General features: G+C 44.3%; 1 protein-coding gene across 2 annotated transcripts in view; it reads left to right on the top strand.

Moving 5' to 3' along the window:
• Window positions 1–19423, top strand: part of PRKCQ (protein kinase C theta) — a 152601-nt gene extending 133178 nt beyond the window's left edge. For both annotated transcript variants that reach the window (XM_027560159.1, XM_027560160.1), the window contains exons 16-18: window positions 6485–6673; window positions 15423–15551; window positions 18215–19423. In XM_027560159.1, coding sequence (XP_027415960.1) covers window positions 6485–6673; window positions 15423–15551; window positions 18215–18370 — 474 coding nt within the window. In that variant the 3' untranslated portion in view covers window positions 18371–19423. The remainder of the gene's footprint in view (window positions 1–6484; window positions 6674–15422; window positions 15552–18214) is intronic.
• The last annotated feature ends 995 nt before the right edge of the window (window positions 19424–20418 follow it).

Raw genomic sequence — 20418 nt, 5'->3', positions numbered from 1 at the left:
GCACAGGCCATTCAAACATAGCAGGTCCCAAACCTGTTCTCTCTGTTCTTTCTTGACCCTCCCAAATCCAAATGCCAAGACCCTCTAAATTTAGACCTCAGGACTTCACACATCTATTTTCATCCTTCCCCAGTCTTGTGAATTAAGATTCCCCCTCTCCCCCACACCTTGATTCTTTTTTGATGCTCAGAGTGAATACTTTTGTGAATGAAATATGAGCTTCTCCAGTCCCTCCCCGTCTGGGGCAAAACAAATTCAGCAGCAAATCCCTGTCCAGGACCTCAGCACCTCTGATTGGACCCCAGTGATGCCTTTTGACCTGGTTTTCTGCTCCAGGACCACCCAACAGCCACTGCATAACTACATTTTCACTTTTAGATCATCCTTCATCAGTTAAAAATGCATCGCCAGCTTACGTGTATTTATTATACATTATCACCAGCTAGTCTAGGGGGCTGCCATCTATGGGGTCGCACAGAGTTGGACATGACTGAAGCGACTTAGCAACAGCAGCAGCAACAGTACAGTGTATGTTCTAAAACATGCAGGAAAAGAAATTGGCTGAACTTAAGATGAAATAGTCTTAAATAACTATGACTATTCGTAGTACATTTTATGCTCTACTAAAATCATGAGGCTCAATAATTTTTAAAATCTTGGCTTAGTACTTTGTGATAGGCACTCAAAATACTGGTTCAGTTCAGTCGCTCAGTCGTGTCCTACTCTTCGTAACCCCATGGACTGCAGCACACCAGGCTTCCCTGTTCACCATCTGCCAGAGCTTGCTCAAACTCATGTCCATCGAGTCGGTGATGCCATCCAAACATCTCATCCTCTGTCATCCCCTTTTCCTCCTGTCTTCAGTCTTTCCCATCATCAGGGTCTTTTCCAATGAGTCAGTTCTTCACATCAGGTGGCCAAAGTATTAGAGTTTCAGCTTCAGCATCAGTCCTTCCAATGAACACCCAAGACTGATCTCTTTTAGGATGGACTGGTTGGATCTCCTTGCAGTCCAAGGGACTCTCAAGAGTCTTCTCCAATACTAATACAGTTCAAAAGCATCCATTCTTCGGCACTCAGCTTTCTTTATGGTCCAGCTCTCATATCTGTACATGACTAATGGAAAAACCATAGCTTTGACCAGATGGACCTTTGTCAATAAAGTCATGTCTCTGCTTTTTAATATGCTGTCTAGGTTGGTCATAGCTTTTCTTCCAAGAAGCAAGTGTCTTTTAGTTTCCTGGCTGCAGTCACCGCCTGCAGTGATTTTGGAGCCCAAGAAAATAAAGTCTGTCACTATTTCCATTGTTTCCCCATCTATTTGCCATGAAGTGATGGGACCAGATGCCATGATCTTCATTTTTGAATGTTGAGTTTTAAGCCAATTTTTTCACTCTCCTCTTTCACTTTCATCAAGAGACTCTAGTTCTTCTTCACTTTCTGCCATAAGGGTGGTGTCATCTCCATATCTGAGGTTATTGATATTTCTCCCTGCCATCTTGATTCCAGCTGTTCTTCATCCAGTCTGGCATTTTGCATGATATACTCTGCATGTAAATTAAATAAGCGAGGTGACAATATATAGCCTTGATGTACTTCTTTCCCAATTTGGAACCATGTTGTTCCACTGTTCCTGGTTCTAACTGTTGCTTCCTGACCTGCATACAGATTTCTCAGGAGGCAGGTCAGGTGGTCTGGTATTCCCATCTCTTTCAGGATTTTCCACAGTTTATGGTGATCCACACAGTCAAAGGCTTTGGCATAGCCAGTAAAGTAGAAATAGATGTTATTCTGGAACTCTCTTGCTTTTTGGATGATCCAGTGGATGTTGGCAATTTGATCTCTGGTTCCTGTGCCTTTTCTAAAACCAGCTTGAACATCTGGGAGTTCTCGGTTCACATACTGTTGAAGCCTCGCTTGGAGAATTTTAAACACTACTTTGCTACTGTGTAAGATGAGTGCAATTGTGCGGTAGTTTAAACAGTCTTTGGCATTGTCTTTCTTTGGGATTGGAATGAAAACTGACCTTTTCCAGTCCTGTGGCCACTGCCGAATTTTCCAAATTTGCTGGCATAGTGAGTGCAGCACTTTCGCAGCATCATCTTTTAGGATTTGAAATAGCTCAACGGAAACTCCATCACCTCCACTAGCTTTGTTCGTAGTGATGCTTTCTAAGGCCCACTTGACTTCACATTCCAGGATGTCTGGCTCTAGGTGAATGATCACCCCAGCGTGGTTATCTGGGTTGTGAAGCTCTTTTTTGTACAGTTCTTCTGTGTATTCTTGCCATCTCTTTTTAATGTCTTCTGCTTCTGTTAGGTCCATACCATTTCTGTCCTTTATTGTGCCCATCTTTGCATGAGATGTTCCCTTGGTATCTCTAATTTTCTTGACAAGATCTCTAGTCTTTCCCATTCTGTTGTTTTCCTCTATTTCTTTGCATTGATCTTTTAGGATGACTTTGTTATCTCTCCTTGCTGTTCTTAGGAACTCTGCATTCAGATGGTTAGTTTCAGTTTCTGGTTTTAGTGGCTCATAGCTAAAATAAAAAAGCCCTCACACAGACACAGTGTAAGCCAGATGCCACAGGGTGTACATAAGGCAAGTTCATGGTTAAGAACAGGGGATATACATCCAGAATTTACAAGTGTTTTTGATACACCTGATTTAGCCAGCTTCCTACCATAACTAATGAGATGATCATTTTCAGCCTGATAATAAAGTGACAAGGAGCTGGGACGAGGAGTAAGGCCCCTGCACTGCCGTCTTTGGCTTTACATCACTTAGCGTGGTCTTCATCCCAAGCCTCTTTGCAGATAACTTTTTAAGGACCTGCCACGTTGTGAAAATGAGCTTAGTTCAAACAGAACCCAGCAATCCCCTTAACCAGGCCTACGACACAGGTGATGCCACACCTTAGGATAGTAAGTCCTCGTAATGGACACACCTCACGACGCGCTGAAAACAGACGCCCCAGCCGGCACACCCCCCCCAGCTCCTCCTGAGACGAGGCTTCCCGTTCCCCTCTCGGGAAACCTAGTCCTTGTTCAGGTCTCTAAACGAGGGCACCGATGTCCCTCAGAATTTTTTTAAACTCGCAAAAATACAAATTCTAGTATCTTCATCTACATCTTGTGGCACCGTCTGGGTGACCCCTGGCGTGCCTTGAACTGAGGGCCACTCCTCCACTGCATCACCAGATTTCCCTTTCTAGTGGGGAAATCTGTCATGCCACGACTTTGAGCATCTTCAGGAGGTCCCTGTTATCGTCTGGTGCAAGCCAAAACCCCGAGCCAAGGTCCTTAATCGTATGTCCTAAGAACTGCAGCTTCACTCCTCTCCCGTGGCCCTGAACCGGGCACTTGGTATCCTGGGTCTGATCGCCCCCACCTCCAGAGTCATCTTTGCCCTGAAGATGCTTCTGGCTTCTTACACTCATCACTTGTTTCCTCCTCTGTGCTTGGCACCCCACTCCAGTACTCTTGCCTGGAAAATCCCATGGACGGAGGAGGCTTGTAGGCTGCAGTCCATGGGTTTGCTACGAGTAGGACACGACCGAGTGACTTCACTTTCACTTTTCACTTTCATGCATTGGAGAAGGAAATGGCAGCCCACTCCAGTGTTCTTGCCTGGAGAATCCCAGGGACAGAGGAGCCTGGTGGGCTGCCGTCTATGGGGTCGCACAGAGTCAGACACGACTGAAGTGACTTAGCAGCAGAAGCAGCAACTGTGCTACCGCAGCGCACATGTGATTGATTTGCCAATAAACTGAATTTCGCACCGTTAAGGACCACAGTTTATCCACCTTGATGTCTAGGCTCCTCCCCCACCACTCAAAGCATCTGTCACCTGTTCCCTGAATGTCCGCACTCAGCCCTGCACCTCAGATGCCCGTCTCTGAACCTGTGCTGGATTTCCCCATCCCTGGGCTTCTTTTACACAAGAACACTCCCTAGCTTCCCCCTCTTCCATCAAAACCCTACCCATTTTCCAAAGCTACACACACACGCCATGCACGGGCCTTGGTGAAGTTTTTCCTTCATCTCAGTCACTCTCCCTTAGGGACCCCAAAGATATGGGGGCAGATCCCAAAACACAAGAAATTAAGGCATTCAGTGCAGTGTCAGAAACGATACATGAAAAAGCAGACTGTGCTCCTCCAAACCAGGGAATAGTCCCAGCAATCCATGCCTCCTGGGGTCTTCTCAAAACCTCCTTTGTCTCCTGTCACTGCTGTAAGACCGAGGGTCTGACGTATAATTGGAGGTCTACACTCATTTTGACAAAGAATAGGAAAACAGTAAACTAAGGAGACACCCTACTTTCTAACATCTACCAGCCACTTAGTCAGGAATTTTAATACAGAGAAGGCGCTCCCTGGAGAAGGCAGGAGTCACGCTGAGTGGAGGTCACCCGGTTTTCTGAGGACACTTCCTCTGCTGTGAACATCACCCGGTGAGCATGACCTCAAATTACTAGCTCCACAAGGCAGATGGAATTGCAGCTCTCCTTTGCTCTAAGAGAGAAAGAGGGACTCTGACATGAAGTGGTAACATTATGATTACCTGAATTATTTTGAGCAAAGATGGGGAGGACACGGGACAAAAGACAGCATGGCCAAGAGAAGGCATCAGGGTCTGAGATTCAAAAGGGTTTGAATCTCAGTGTTTCTCCACCAGTTTCTTTAAAAATATATACTAGTTTGAGCATGACCAAGTTAGAGCAAAGTTTCAATCCTGGAGACAACATTATAATAGAAAAGGAACATTGTATAGTAAGATCCCCAAAGACCAGGGTTCAGAACATAGCTCTTAACTAACCAGGAGACCTTACCGAAGACATGTAACCTCCCAGGGTCTAGTCACTCTCCTTTATTACACAGGGATAAGAGGACCTGCCCCAGACGTTCTTGGAGTAACACACAAAGTATGGGGAAACGCCCAGGACCCATCACAGATGTTTGCAGATTTTCTGTTCATACCGTGAATAACTGAATTGGCATTGTGCTTCTTTCTCCTCACTTAAGACTGAAACTGTTTATCACCTAGCCCTGGCAGACTGAATTTCCACCTTAACTGTCTCCTGTCCTCCAAATTTCTTTTGGTTAATCCAACACTAATGAAGTTGTGTACCAGGATGTGATGCTCAGAGCGGCTTCTGGTTGCCCTGGGCTCCCCCTTGTGGCATGTCCTGGGAATTGCACCTGAACCAGTCCCCACTTGAGGCAAAGGTCCCTGAACTAAGATTGTGCTGTGTGTGCTCATCTTTATTTTATCATTCTCCCTAGGTCTACTTTTACACTGTTCCTTAAGGTTATTTTTTGAACTTTAAGATTAACTTTGGTGTTCAAATATTAAGGCCAATAGATAGCATTTTTATCCTGGAAGTCAGTGGCAGATTGAAAAATTCTGATTGCAACTTGATCTTTATTTTTTGCAAATATCTATCAGCTTGTTGTCCTAACAAGCTTGTTTTTGTTGTCACAAAATTTGACTCTTCATAACCATGACTGCTTAGGTTTAAGGGGTGGACTTGGTCAACCTCCTTGGCTGCTTGCTGCTAAGTCACTTCAGTCATGTCTGACTCTGTGCGACCCCATAGACGGCAGCCCACCAGGCTCCCCCGTCCCTGGGATTCTCCAGGCAAGAACACTGGACTGGGTTGCCATTTCCTTCTCCAATGCATGGAAGTGAAAAGTGAAAGTGAAGTTGCTCAGTTGTGTCTGACCCTCAGCGACCCCAAGGACTGCAGCCTTCCAGGCTCCTCCATCCATGGGATTTTCCAGGCAAGAGTACTGGAGTGGGGTGCCATCGCCTTCTCCACCTTGGCTGCTTGGTTAGCTACAAAAATTTTATGTAAAGATTCAGGACCATTTTCTTAGGTTGCTTAGTCATTCACTCATGTTCAACTCTTTGCAAATCTTTGGACTGTAGCCCACCAGGCTCCTCTGTCCATGGGATTCTCCCGGTAAGAATACTGGAGTGGGTTGCTATTTCCTCCTCCTGGGGATCTTCCCAACTCAAGGACTGAACTCGTGTCTCCTGTGTCTCCTGCGTTACAGGCAGGTTCTTTACCCAACAAGCAACCAGGGAAGTCCCAGCACTTAACAGAAAGTCCATAAAACGCGTGGGTTTGGTTTGGAGGCACTGAAGGGCATAGATACACACCAGCTCTCCTGGGCTGAATCTGTCACCCACAGGCTCCCGTCTCAGATGGGCAGATGAGGGGTGATGGTACAATTTAGCTGTTTCGCTTAGGTGGGGGGGAAAAAGAGGTTGATCTCAAAAATATTTGCTTAGTTTGGGCACTGCCCACTCATTTCTACCCGATCATTAACTTCTCAAAAGATCGTTTTCAGTGTCATCTTTGTAAAACCGCGCTCTGTCCTCATGAGTTACATCCTGTGTGGCCTTGAGAAGTCCATGCGAGGTTTTCGAGTCCACCTCATTTTTATTCTCTGTGTCTTTGCCTCCTGGTCACACAGATCCTCCTGGGTCAGAAGTACAACCACTCTGTGGACTGGTGGTCCTTCGGTGTCCTCCTCTACGAGATGCTAGTAGGCCAGTCCCCTTTCCACGGGCAGGATGAAGAGGAGCTTTTCCACTCCATCCGCATGGACAATCCCTTTTACCCACGATGGCTCGAGAAGGAGGCGAAGGACCTTTTAGTGAAGGTAAGAAGTGAAGTCAAGGAGACTTTTGTAAGATTAACACTAGGTATTCTGATCGTAAGATGTTATGGAAAGACTGGAACAAACTTTTTGACCAACCCAGTACGTAGTAAACAACAATTGTCCTGAGCCAGCCTTAAAGGGGATGCTTGCTGTCTGTTTTAGCTGAGGCACCAGTAGGATGAACATGAGCTATCAAAATGAGTCACGTGCATAATTTACAAAAGAAATCTCCAGCAACAGTCCCTATACAGTCTATTCTGTCCACCTGAAGCCATAAAATTCCTAGAAGAAAACAGACTTCATCGACATCAGTCCTAGCAATGTTTTGGGGGATCTGGCTCTATAAGCAAGGGAAACAAAAGCAAAAAAATAATATGCGACGACATCAAACTAAAAAGCTTCTTCTGCACAGGAAACAAAATCATCAAAATGAAAACTTTGAATGGGAGAAGATACTTGCAAATCATATGTCTAATAAGGGATTAATATCCAAAATACATAAAGAAATCATACAACTCAACAACAACCAACCCCATTTTTAAATGAGCAGAGGAGGATCTGAATAAACAGTTTTCTCAAAGACATACAGGGGGCTAGTATGTACATGAAAAGACGCTTAACATCACTCACCAGGGAGAACGCAAGTCACAAATACAATGAGCTGTCATCTCGTACCTGTCCGAGTGGCTGTTATCAAGAGGGCAAGTAAGTACTGATGGGGATATGGAGAAAAGGGAACCTCATACACTGTTGTTGGGAACGTCAATCGATAGGTACACTATGGAAAACTGTATGGAGGTTCATCAAGAAGTTAGGAACAGAACGGCCATGCACTCATATGTCTTCCACTTTGGTTATTCATTCAAATGACATAGAAACACTAATTGGGAAATATATATGCACCCCTGTGTTCACTGCAGCATTGTTTACAACAGCCAAGATGTGGAAGCAACCTAAATGTTTATCCATGGATGAACAGGGGAAGCTATGATGTGTGTGAGATGTGCATAATGGAATATTACTCAGCCGTGAAGATGAAATATTGCCATTTACAACACCATGGATGGATCTAGGGGGTTGTTCTAGCTAGTGAAATAAGTCAGACAGAGAAAGACAGGTACCATGTGCTTTCACTCATGTGATATCTAAGAAAACACACAAAACAAGCATTATGAAATAAAAACAAACTCATGGATACAAAGCACAGATTCATGATTACCAGTGGAGAAGAGGGTTAGGGGATTGAGCAAAAATAGATGAAGGGGGGGTCAACTCTATGGTGATGGGTGATAATTAGACCTCAGTGGTGATCGCTCTGTAATGTGTACAGATGTCGAATTATAACGCTGATCCTGAAACGTAGTTAAAAATCTTCCCCTTACCCTGGATGAAGATGTGGATAAGATGTGTGGCTTTCTGCTCATTCTTAGATAAAAGAAAAAGTTCTTGTCACTCCTAAGTTAGAAAACAGTGTCTCTGCTGAGAAATTAAAGCTGTCCTGGCCAAGATATAAGTCACTACATCAGTCCTAACTTGAAAGCAAAGACTTCCAGCTCCCTTTCCTCTGGCCAAGTTCACGGCTGGCAGCTGCTCGCTTCTGGAGAAGAGAGTGTGGTCATAGAGTGCCAACTGTGTGTGCGTTACCTTCGTCTCCAACTCTTGGGTTTCTGCTTCAGACCGAACACAGCAAGAGGACAGAGAGATTATGAAGAGAAAGAACTGCTCTTGTATGACTGAGGGCCTCCTGCTCTTTGAATCTGATGAGTTTTAAAGCTAAGACTTTGGAAGTTCCCTGGTGGATCAGTTAGGACTCGGTGCATTCACAATGCAGAGAGCCCAGGTTCAATCCCTGGTCAGGGAACTAAGATCCCACAAGCCACATGACATGCCCAAAAAAATAAAGCCAAGGCTTTGTATGGGATTCTACCAGGTGTCTTGGAAATGCCTGTAATTGGAGACAATTTGCAATGAAGCCCTTGAGATTCAGGCTGTTGAATTCATCCCTCAACCCAACTTCTGTATGAAACCTTCAGCCAGCAACACTCCATGTGGGTGAGACTCCTGCTGAGCAGAGTCCACGGGCTGTCCAAATGGACGCAGGCCAGCCCTCCTGCCACGTTCCTGACCCGTGTCCATAGGAAGACATTGATGTATTTTTCACCTGGAACCCTTGATACTGCAGGCTCTTATCATCTTAGCAGCGATCTCCAGAATTTACTATCAAAGCAGGAGTCAGACCTCACCCGCGATAGACCAGACTTAAGCCTTGGCAGGCTTCCCTGGTGGCTCAGCAGTAAAGAATCCGCCTGCCAATGCAGGAGACACAAGTTCGAGTCCTGGTCTGGAGGATTCCACATACCGTGGAGCAGCTGAGCTCATGCAGCACAGCTACTGAGCCCGTGAGCCCATGGCCGCAACAAGAGAAGCCACCGCAGCACAGCACAGCTAGAGAGCACCCGCACTCACTGTAGCCAGAGAAAAGCCTGCACAGTGAAGACCCAGCACAGCCAAAAATAAACAAAAATAAGAAAGGAAATTACTTAAGAAAAAAAAAAAAGAACCAGAACCCAGTGCTACAGACCCCAAGAATCACTAACCATGAACCAGGAGCGCCCAGGGAGTCAGTCCATTACAGAGACACGCGATGTACTGGAAAGCCATCACTACAGAATTAAACTTTAAGTTCTCGTCTTTTGAAGATGCAAAATACCATTACAGGGTGATTGTAGTAAGTTGTAAAAAATAAAAAAGAAACTCATGCTCATACAACATGCTAATTACATATCATGATAAGCACCTACATTTACTGAGCTGTTCCAGCAACTATGTGGATCAAAAAGACCCACGAGTATTAACCAAGAGCCAGCAGATCTAAAAAGAACTGCAAATACAGGTGTTTTGAACAAAACAGGGTTTTGATTTCTTACAACTCGTATCAGCTAGCTAAAATAAAATGTCATTTAGGGAAATAATTTTTAGCTCTGCTCTTCTTATAATGAAAAGGGGACGAGAATAGGATCTTTCAACATCAGATGTTATCAGTGGTTTTAAATCCAAACTTAGAAGATTATCCGGCCTATCTTTTTTTTCCACCAGTCTCCTTTTTTCTCATGAAGAACTGCTCAGAATTAAATTTAAACTGAGCAATACACTTCAGCCTCTCATCCGACTGTCAGCTTGTTTAGGGTGTTTCATACGTAGAGGCGGCTGTGGAGTTCTCCCTGAGGAATCAAGGTCTTGAATCTGAAGTGCTGACAGAGCCCCCAGAGGAGCCCCAGCCCAAGGTTGATGGTATTTAAAAATCTGAACCAGTACACGCTCAGCTTGCACTTTCTGATGGATCCAAATAGGCAGTAAACTTAGAAAACTCCCCAAATGACCAATTAAGTTCACTTTTAATGACTGAACAACACATCTATAAAATGAAAGCTAATTTCAAAATTAACCAATTAAAAAAAAGATGACAACAGTAAAAATTAGTTACAAGGATTGGAATGTAAACAATTTTGCTTTTCCATAATGGCAGCTTCAGGCACTATGACAGTTGTTACATTTATTTTACACCCTGGCTCTTGGAAGGACTTAATTGAGGTATGTTAGTTGGTTCCAGCTGCTGTAACAAAACACCGTAGACTGGGCGAATTAAACAACAGAAATTTACTTACTTACATTTCTGAAGGCTTGGGAATCCAAGGTCTGGGCCTGACAGGGTGGGTTTCTGGTGAGAACCCTCCTGCTGGCAGGCACTGTGTTCTCGCAATGACAACTCTGAGACCTCCTCTTATAAGGACTCAGCTCCACCCTCATGACCTCATTAACCTTAAGCATCTCCTTACTCCCAGTTAACTCACACTAGGGGCTAGGGATTCAATACATGGATTTTGAAGGGACACGGTTCAATCCATAGCATGAAGGCTGCCCTCCAAAGGCCTAGACTGTCAGAACTCACTAGAAAAAGAAAGCGAGGAAAAGGCTTGGAAGGTCTGAAGCTGACCTTGCAGCTACCTTTTCCATGAAGCTGAACACCTGTGCCTCCAAACCCAGCTCCTCCCAGCTCAGCAGAGGAGACGGCCCGGCAAGGACGCAGTGAGGGTATAACCCTGACCAGGTGGAGATGATGGGAGTAAGTCCACAGAAAGACACTGGGAGCGGGGTGGTTTCCAAGGAGAGGAAGCCTGAGGAGGAGGAAAGGATTGCTTCCTGTTGGAGGAGAAAAGATGTGGTGAAAAGTGCAAGATGGAAACTAATTTTATCAGCTCAGCTCCCAGAACCTGGGAGAGCAAGGGCATAGGCCTTTTACTTACTAATGCCAAGTTTCCATCTTTTAATTACTCAGCAATTAAAAGGACAGAACTATTGAGTCACCAGAGAACCAAAGGACATTAAAGTGCAAAGAAGAAAAAGTCAGTCTCTATAGGTCACGTACTGTATGAGCCCACATCTGTAACATTCTTGAAAGGACAACATTGTGAGTTGTAAATCGGATTAGTGGCTCCCAGGTGTTAGGGGTCGTGGCGGCAGGGGAGTGACCATCAAGGGGAACCCCACGGGAGATCTTTGTGGTGACATGACAGTCCTGGGTCCTGTTTGTCTCCCTGGCCACCCAGACCTCCGCATGTGATACACAGGATGAGGCGCATACACCGTGTGCGTGTCGGCCTCCTGTGCTGTCGTCATATTACGATGGACGCGCTAGGGGAGACCAGGCGAAAGGTGCGCAGGACCCCCTCTACTCTCTTCGCAACTTCCTGTGAATCTACATGTATGATCTGAATGTCTGCGTGCTCCCAGAACCTCGCATGTTTAAGTCCTCGAACTCACAACGTGATGTTATAGGTGGTGAGGCCTTTGAGGGGCAATTAGGTTTAGATGGGGTCATGAGGGTGGGGTCCTCAAGGTGCGATTAGTGTCCTTACAAAAAGAGGGAGAGAAAAGAGATCGCTCCCTCCAAACACGTGCGCCAAGAAAAGGCCTCGTGAGCCCATGGCAAGAAGACGGCCGCCTCCGGGCCAGGACAAGAGGTCTTACCAGAAACTGACCATGTCAGCACCTTGATCCTGGACTTCCCACCCTCAGAACCACGAGAAACAAACGTCTGCTATTTAAGCCTCCCAGTCTGGGGCATTTTGTTACAGCAGACTGAGACCCTATAATTATTTCAAATAAAAAGTTTAAGAACAAAACTAAATCCAAAGCTAAATTCTAGCAAATACCCTCCTCCGCTTTTAAAAAAGTCACCTGCAGAGTTTCAGTGGCAGGGAAAAGATTTGCTGTGAATGTAGAAAGTGAATTTTTTTGGTGAATAGAGCAGAAACAAAGACAATTAAGGATAAAGAAAGGGAAGAAAAAGAACCAGTTGTTGAAAGAGGTTTTAAATCCATGTGGAGGAATCTGTGCTTATTCTTTCTCATGTGAGTAAGTAAAATGTCCATGTCCTTGCTCCGCGGGAAGATCTCCCAGGTCCTAGGAGCTGGTCTGATAAAAATTTTGCAATGTGCTAATTGTAAGACTGGCCTCTAGTTTCATCTCTGCGTCTCTTTTGCTCTATAATTTTAATCCAACAGCCCTCACATCCTTGAGCTCCCTTTTCTGTAAAAATCAAAGGTATACTAATGAATCATTTTGAGAGAAACTCCCTCTAGGGAGTTATACCTAATGTTGTGAGACCCAGAAGTAATGGATCCTCTGAAAAAGTTGGACAGAGTACTCACTGGCATCTGTAGCGGCAGTGGTGTCTACTCCGGGCTGCATCCTCTTTAGTCCTGCAAGGGCGTGGGTGCGTGTAGTGCACTGAACAAATGCACGTCAGGAGAGGCTGTGCCCCAGCAAGAATTACAGCTGGAAAAGGGGGCCACGGACAAAACGAAAGACAGACCAGTGAGTGAGAGGAAATGTTTGCAGACGGGATGATCAATAGGGATTAATAGCCAGCATATGTAAACAACTCACACAAGTCAACATCAAAAGAAAAACAACCCAATTTAAAAATGGGCAGAATTTATCTCTGGGCTTTCTATTTTGTTCCATTGATCTGTATTCCTGTCTTTGTGCCAGTACCATATTACTCAGCCATTAAAAAGAATACATTTGAATCAGTTCTAATGAGGTGGATGAAACTGGAGCCTATTATACAGAGTGAAGTAAGCCAGAAAGAAAAACACCAATATAGTATATTAATGCATATATGTGGAATTTAGAAAGATGGTAACGATAACCCTGAATGTGAGACAGCAAAAGAGACACAGATGTATAGAACAGTCTTTTGGACTCTGTGGGAGAGGGAGAGGGTGGGATGATTTGGGAGAATGGCATTGAAACATGTATAATATCATATGTGAAACGAATCACCAGTCCAGGTTCGATGCAGGATACAGGACACTCGGGGCTGGTGCACTGGGATGACCCAGAGGGATGGTACGGGGAGGGAGGTGGGAGGGGGGTTCAGGAGGGGAACACATGTATACCAGTGGCGGATTCATGTTGATGTATGGCAAAACCAATACAATATTGTAAAGTAATTAGCCTCCAATTAAAATAAATTTATATTTTAAAAAAAATTAAAAAAATAAAAAATAACAAAAATGGGCAGAAGACCTTTTCCAAAGGAGAAATGAGGATGGTCAAGAGGCACATGAAAAGATGCTCGACATCACTAATCATCAAGGAAACACAAATCAAAACCACAGTGAGATGTCACCTCACACCTGTCAGAATGTCTATTGCAAAAAGACAACAAATAAGAAACATTGGCAAGGAAGTAGAGAAGAGGAAATTCTCCTACATTGTTGGAGGGAACGTAAATTGGTGCAGCCATTATGGAAAACAGCATGGAGGTTCCTCAACAAACTAAAAATATTTATAATAACAAAGACATGGGAGCAACACCTGAGACTTCATCAATGACAAATGAATCAAGAAGATTTTATATATGTATATATATGTATGTGTATATATATATATATGCACATATGTACACACACACATACACATCCGATATAATACTGTTTAGCCATACGGAAGAATGAAATTTTGTCATTTGCAACAACATGAATGGACTCAGAGGGCATTATGCTAAGTGAAAATAAGTCAGACCTTGTCACAAAGAGTTGGACAGGTCTGAGCAACTAACACTTTCACAGAAAAGTAAATACTATATCACTTATATGTGGAATCTTAAAAGTACAGCAAACTAGTGAATATAGCAAAAAAGCAGCAGACCCACCGATACAGAGAGCTGGTGGCTGCCAGCGGGGAGGAGGGTGGGGTGGCACCGGGGTGGGAGGGGAGGCGCAAACTCTTAGGTGCCAGATGGGCTAGAAGGATGTATTATACAACATGGGGAATACAGCCAATGTTTTGTAATAACTAAATGAAAAGTAAGCTTTAAAAGTTGTGTGAAATGTCTTCTTTAAGGTTTAAGGAATTACCGCTGGAACATGGCTGTCCAGTTGACGGTGGTCAGAGACACGCCCCTTTCTTCCTCATTTATTTATCCAGGATGTCCTGTCCGTTTGTCTGGAAAATGATGAAACACTAATGACCCCAGACAGAAATACCTCTCCCTTTAGTAGAAAGAGCCGTCTGAGGAGGGGCTGAGGTTGGAGGGGAGATTCCAGGGGCAGATGCCAAGCCTGGGGGTCAGGGGAGGGGGCCGCCCACACTGCTTTCTTGCCCAGTCGAATACGTTTAAACAAACTCCAGCTGCGTCCTGGCCATTTATGAAAGAGATGTGCTTTTTCCTACAAATGTAAACCACGCTTGTGACAGCTTTTATGGACGAAATCAAATCTTTCTCTGTAAACATTTATTCCTTTGGTGCAGCCTCCCCTGTGGCAGAGATGATGACTTCCCACGAGGTCAACGGGCATCTTCAGGACCAGGGTAGGGAGGATCAGCTGCAGGGCAGAGAAGATGATAATTTACTCTGTGCAAAACTAGAAAGGATTTGGAGTCCTGAAGCTGGAGATCATATTACCTTCTCATTATACCTTTTATCTTCTAATTTTTTTTTTTTTTTTACTTTTCACAGGTATATCTGTTAGGCTCATAAAACTCTTTCTCATGATCCTCTTGGAACAAACGCCCCATGTTACTGGGGGAATGAACAGAAAACTAGTGTGTGCACACTTGGCCTCAGGCAGCTGTTACACTGCTAATCTGATTCCCTGAAGCATTTAATTATAACAACACGAGGCTAAGCTTTTCCTTAGAGCATGACTGTGAGTCTAAGAAAGCAGCTTTGTCAGAAATCAAACTCAGTTGATGGCAGTCAACCAAGCAAGAAACACGCCGGTCACTTACCCTCTGCTGGTGTGTTTTGCAGACCAGGAATTAGCACACACCTGCATGTGTGCATGTGTGTGTGTGTGTTGTTGTTGTAACCCACAAAACAGTCCTGTAAGGAGGATTCACTCACCTTACTGATGACCCAACTCAGAGCCTCTGTAACTTGCTGGCGGCCTCATGAATAACACAGGGCAAAGCTGATTTCGATCGAGGTCTAGATAATTCAAAAAATAGCATTTCTAGAGCAAAGCTCAGACTCTGGAATATTCAGTAGACCGGTTGCCACTAGTTTGACTGGAGTCGATAGTTTAAGACAGTTGTAGAAAAAGAAGGCTCTGAAATCAGGTGGCAAGAGCCAAACCCCTCTCCTAGTGGAGTCAAGCCATGCGGACTGGGCTCCCTGCATCTGAGGAGCCTAGTTCATCCCATGAGAAGTAACTGCTCCCCTTCTGCTCCCTTTCAGCTCTTCGTAAGAGAGCCTGAGAAGCGGCTGGGGGTGAGGGGAGACATCCGTCAGCACCCCTTGTTTCGGGAGATCAATTGGGAAGAGCTGGAAAGGAAGGAGATCGACCCACCATTCAGGCCTAAAGTGGTAAGGGGCCCCCGGGACCCTGAGGTCCTGCCAGTACCATCCTCACGTCACACCCAGGCTGCATGGACCCTGGCTTCTCACCCACCCTCTGGGGTGCTGTTCTTGGAAGAAAATCTTCTTTAACCATAAGCAGGCTATGCGGCTGGGGAGGGGGATGTAACTCATTTACTGTGTCAAATGTAGCTGCATGAAGAATGGATCACTGAGTATACAGGCCTTACACCGAATATGTGTGTGGACAGGTAACCCTGAGATGCGAGCTGTGCATGGATGCATTCAGGCTTTCAGGGTCAAGTCTGTGTGACCCACACCTGAGCGTAAACCCTGCCTCCTTTAACAGGAATTTTGGAGCCATGTGTTCTGTGATATTTGTGAAGTTTTCCCTGACACATGTCATCTGGTCATGTAACTACAGACCCTGATGGTAACTGGTAGATGTTTTTTCATGTGAGAAGTAAGCTGGTGCTTAGAAAAAGACAGGTCTCTAAATTCCCACTGGCAAGAATCACCAACCTCCCTGAGCAAGGGCAGAACTTCCTGGGTCACTGTAAAATGAGGCAAAGTTGAGATAAAAAAATGTTCTGAAGGTAGATGGTAGTCATGGTGACGGAGCATATGAATGCACCTGAACACTTAAAAAGGGTTAGGATGGTCACTTTCATGTTATGTACATTTTACCACAATTAAAAAAATTTTTTTTATCATGGTAAAAGTCACATAATACAACACATACTATTTTAACATTTCACTGTTCAGTAGCACTAAGGACATTCACAAGGTTGTGGAACGCTCACCATCATCCACCCTCCTGAGTTTTCCACCTTCCTCAACTGAAACTCTGTCACTGTTAAACACAAACTCCCCAGTAGTACATGTATACAATGGAATATTACTCAGCCATAAAAAGGAGCGAAATTGTGTCATTTGCGGAGACATGGATGGAACTAGAGACTGTCATACAGAGTGAAGCCAGAAAAACATTGTATATTAACACAAATATGTGGAATTTATAACAATGTACAGATGAACCTATTTACAAGCAGAAACACAGGCCCATGTATTTGTAGAGAGCAAACATATAGATTCCAAGGGGGTGGGCAGAGTGGGGTAGACTGGGAGATTGGGATCCATATATATATCACAACTTTTTTTTTTAAGAGTAAAGCAAAGTGGTGGGCTTTTTAGGAGTAAAGCAAAGTGCCAGCTCTACCCCATTCCTGGTGATTCTGAGAATGAGATAGCAACGACCTGGGTGAATATGAACCGTCTTTGCACCAGGTGGCACAGGCTTGTGGATTTCAAAGCAGTGCATTCACTCTAGAAAACGTCTTCCGTTGTTACCTGTGGTGGTGGATGGCCAGTCAGGGCAGTGTGTCCCCAGGCCAGGAAGCGTTAGTTATTCTCAACATTTTCCTAAGCTCTGGGGATGTTCTGAGGGTCCTACAGGGCTGGCCCATAGCAGTCTTCTTATTTGTAACAGCACCATTTCTAATACACAGGTTAATAATTTAGAGAGTAATTTCTGCCTTGTTCCAGCTCATCGGGGCAATGTCGTTTGTCTCGACTTCCATGAGAGACTATGATGGACTTGATATTTTCTGCACAAATAAATTGGACCTTTGATCTACTCTTTCCTTGTGGGATGATTCCAGATTCCTCCCATAGGAAGGCATTTCCCTGACCTGCAGTCTAAGCAGCTTTCTGTAGGCAAAGGCCAAAGAACCGTTGGCCTCTGCAGCTCTGGAGGCCCCTTAAGGGTGGGAAGGGCTGACTCTTAGTCATGCTCGTATGAGGATGACATTGCATAATGGTTGCTCTTAATCTTAGAAAGTGGAAGTGTACACCATACTGAACCGTATTTGTGAATAGGTCTGCTTTTGGTAATGGGCACCAGTAGATCGGGTGGCATGAAGGGAGGTCACCCTAATCTGTCTTGTCTATGGAAGACAGCCCAAGATGTTTAATAATAACATTAGCATGGGATTCTTTTCCCATTCAGGCCATTAAAGAGTAGAGTTCCCTGTGCTATACACAGTAGGTCCTTATGAGGAATCTAAAAAAAGAGTAGTATTTTATGTATTTATGTGTATTATATATATATAACTGATTCACTTTGCTGTACACTTGAAACTAACACATTGTAAATCAGTTATCCAGCAATAAAATTTTTAATAAAAAATTAAATAAAATGACTTAAAAACAAATAAGATGCCTGTGGGTAAGGGGAATGAACAGTAGTGAAGGATGTTGACAGAACAGGAATATATAATCTGCAAAACTCCTCCCCTCCTCCACTCCCAACCCCCACCCCTACCTCCCACTACTCCTCCACCCAGGGTCACCTGTAGGTTAAAAGATCAGAGGTCAGATTGGGGCTGACCATTTCCCCAAAGGTTGCCAATCCTGCTTCACATACACTTATTTGAATGTGCAAGTCATAGAATCCCTCTATATGTATTTATTATGCTGTTGATAACACTGATGATCCGGGGTCTGAGAGATGGTCAATAAAACTCCCGTATGATCATCTGTAAGTGTTACTTTATTTGCAGATGCCACCTTTTTCATTTGCAGATTATAGCCTTGATGGTGAAAACAAAGATAATGAGTTCAGTGGCTGATCATCTTCTCTTTTTCTCCCCACCACTTAAACTCTGATCCAGAAATCACCATATGACTGCAGCAATTTCGACAAGGAATTCCTGAATGAGAAGCCCCGGCTGTCCTTCGCAGACAGGGCGCTGATCAACAGCATGGACCAGAACATGTTCCGGAACTTTTCCTTCATGAACCCAGGGATGGAGAAGCTGATATCCTGACCTCGCCTCTCCAGAGGATTTGCCGTCTTCCCTCTGTGAACTGGTTCAAGCGGACACTCCTTGGGTTCCTTTTCAACTTGGAAAAGAAAAGAAACACTCAACCATAGAGGCTGAGCCCCTTGGAGCTCCTCAGCAGCTTTGTCTGTAGCAGAAACTAGCTCTGCTTCACTGATGACCATGGCCAGTCTTGAAGTTAGTTCCTTACTCACTGTAGCTATTTACTTGAAGATGGGTCTCCATGCTGTGAAAGATCTGAAAACTGAACTCTGCTCTGAGTTATGACTCTTCACATGGGCACCAACTACTGGTCCATGACCTATGTGTTGACTCAAGGAGCATAGTCTGAACCTCTCAAGACCGAAGACAGCACATTGCCTGGTGTAGCACTGGATTCCATTCAGCCACAGACAAGTCACCACTAACCCATTTCATTCTGTTCATACCTGTGCAAGTGTAAGGGGGAAGGGGTGGGGGAAGCCCTGAATAGGTTCTTACAGGAACTCTTCATAATAAACATAGCTTATAACTTGAGATTTACAAATCCACTCATTCTGATTAGCAAGGAAATTCATGGGAGAAAGGAAGATGGGGAGTGTTGGTGTCATTGATATGGAAGGTTGACTCGACCCCTACTCTTGTTATCTTGTCAACGTAGAAATTAGAATCCAATGAAGATTTAGTCATAGCATCGTTTTACTCCTGCCAATAAAACTTTTCCACCCATCCATTCTCAGTTGATTTCAGTATCAGTGGCAGTTTCTCATTATCATCCTCACATTAGAACAGGAGAAAAAAAAAATGCAATGTGTAATTCTTCTAGGGAAAAGAAATCCCATTCCTTTCTGATACTGTTACGGATGTTTTGATGACTCATAAGTCTCTTGAGAAAGACATCTTTCAGGATAAACACCCATGCATGCTATTCACAATGATCTTATTTAATAAGAATTCTAACTATTCATGTTTAAAGTATCTGTGCTGTTTGTATATTTTGATAAAATGTTGTGACTTCATGACAAAGAGTGGATACATAAAAATGGAATAAAAGAGAAAGATGCCTCTTCATAGTTTAATTCCCTACTCATCCCCCTTACCCCCAACTTGGTTCTGTTTAGGTTATCATCAAAATATAGCTAGCATTGAGGTGATGTTTTAAATTTTGAGAATCATTCAAAATCCTCAACCAGGAGAGAGGCTCAGATAACCCTGAAGTTATTGGTGTTATATTTCTCTTTCTTACAAGATTTCTTTTTCCACTCACTTTCCAACATACTTTATTCCAAATTCCCTACAGTCTTCCCGGGACCTGTGGGGTCAGGTCTTTAGTTTCCCACTCTCAGCTTTGCTCCAGTGACTTGTCATCGTGGTCTCCCCGTCACGCCAGACGCAGTTGTGCCTCAGGGCCTTTGCACTTCCTGTTCTCAGCACCTGGGATGCTCTTCCCTCCAGTAAGATTCTTTGAAGGAATGATCTCCAACCCCCGAATTCAGCTCTGCCTCCTAACCTCTCTCCTGACTCTGCTTCCTCCAATGACAGCCTTCTTTCCGGTTCTTATGGAATGTGCTCCATCCTTATCTACCTCTCTGCAACTTTTGATACAAAGAAAGATGCTCTGTTTGATCTCCAGCCCCACGGATGTTCTGACCTTTCCTCTTTCACCACCTCTACCTTTGATTAACTCCCCACCCCTAGCTGGCCTCACTCCCTCCTTCTTCCCCAAATCACCTCTGAGGCCCCTCCCCACCTCACATTTTTTTTTTTTTTTAACATAGTTTTCTCTTACCCCATGCCTTTAAGGATCCTCAACACAATCATCTCAATCCTCATCTCCAGTTTAGGCTCTCTGCCAGGCTTCACGCAGGTTCCATTAACATGTCCTGTTTTCTTAAGATCTTTCTATCTCTTACTTCCTAATTCTAATAACAGCACCATCATGGACCTGGTCATCCAGGCTCAGAGCCACAGAGTTCTTGTCAGCTATCTGCTGTCCCTTTCTAACCTCCCTCCCTCTCTTCCTTCTACAAAATCCTTTTGAATCTGCCTCTGCA

Source organism: Bos indicus x Bos taurus, chromosome 13, assembly GCF_003369695.1.
Source record: "Bos indicus x Bos taurus breed Angus x Brahman F1 hybrid chromosome 13, Bos_hybrid_MaternalHap_v2.0, whole genome shotgun sequence".
Taxonomy (NCBI): Eukaryota; Metazoa; Chordata; class Mammalia; order Artiodactyla; family Bovidae; genus Bos; species Bos indicus x Bos taurus.
This window is presented reverse-complemented; position numbering and strand designations above follow the sequence as displayed.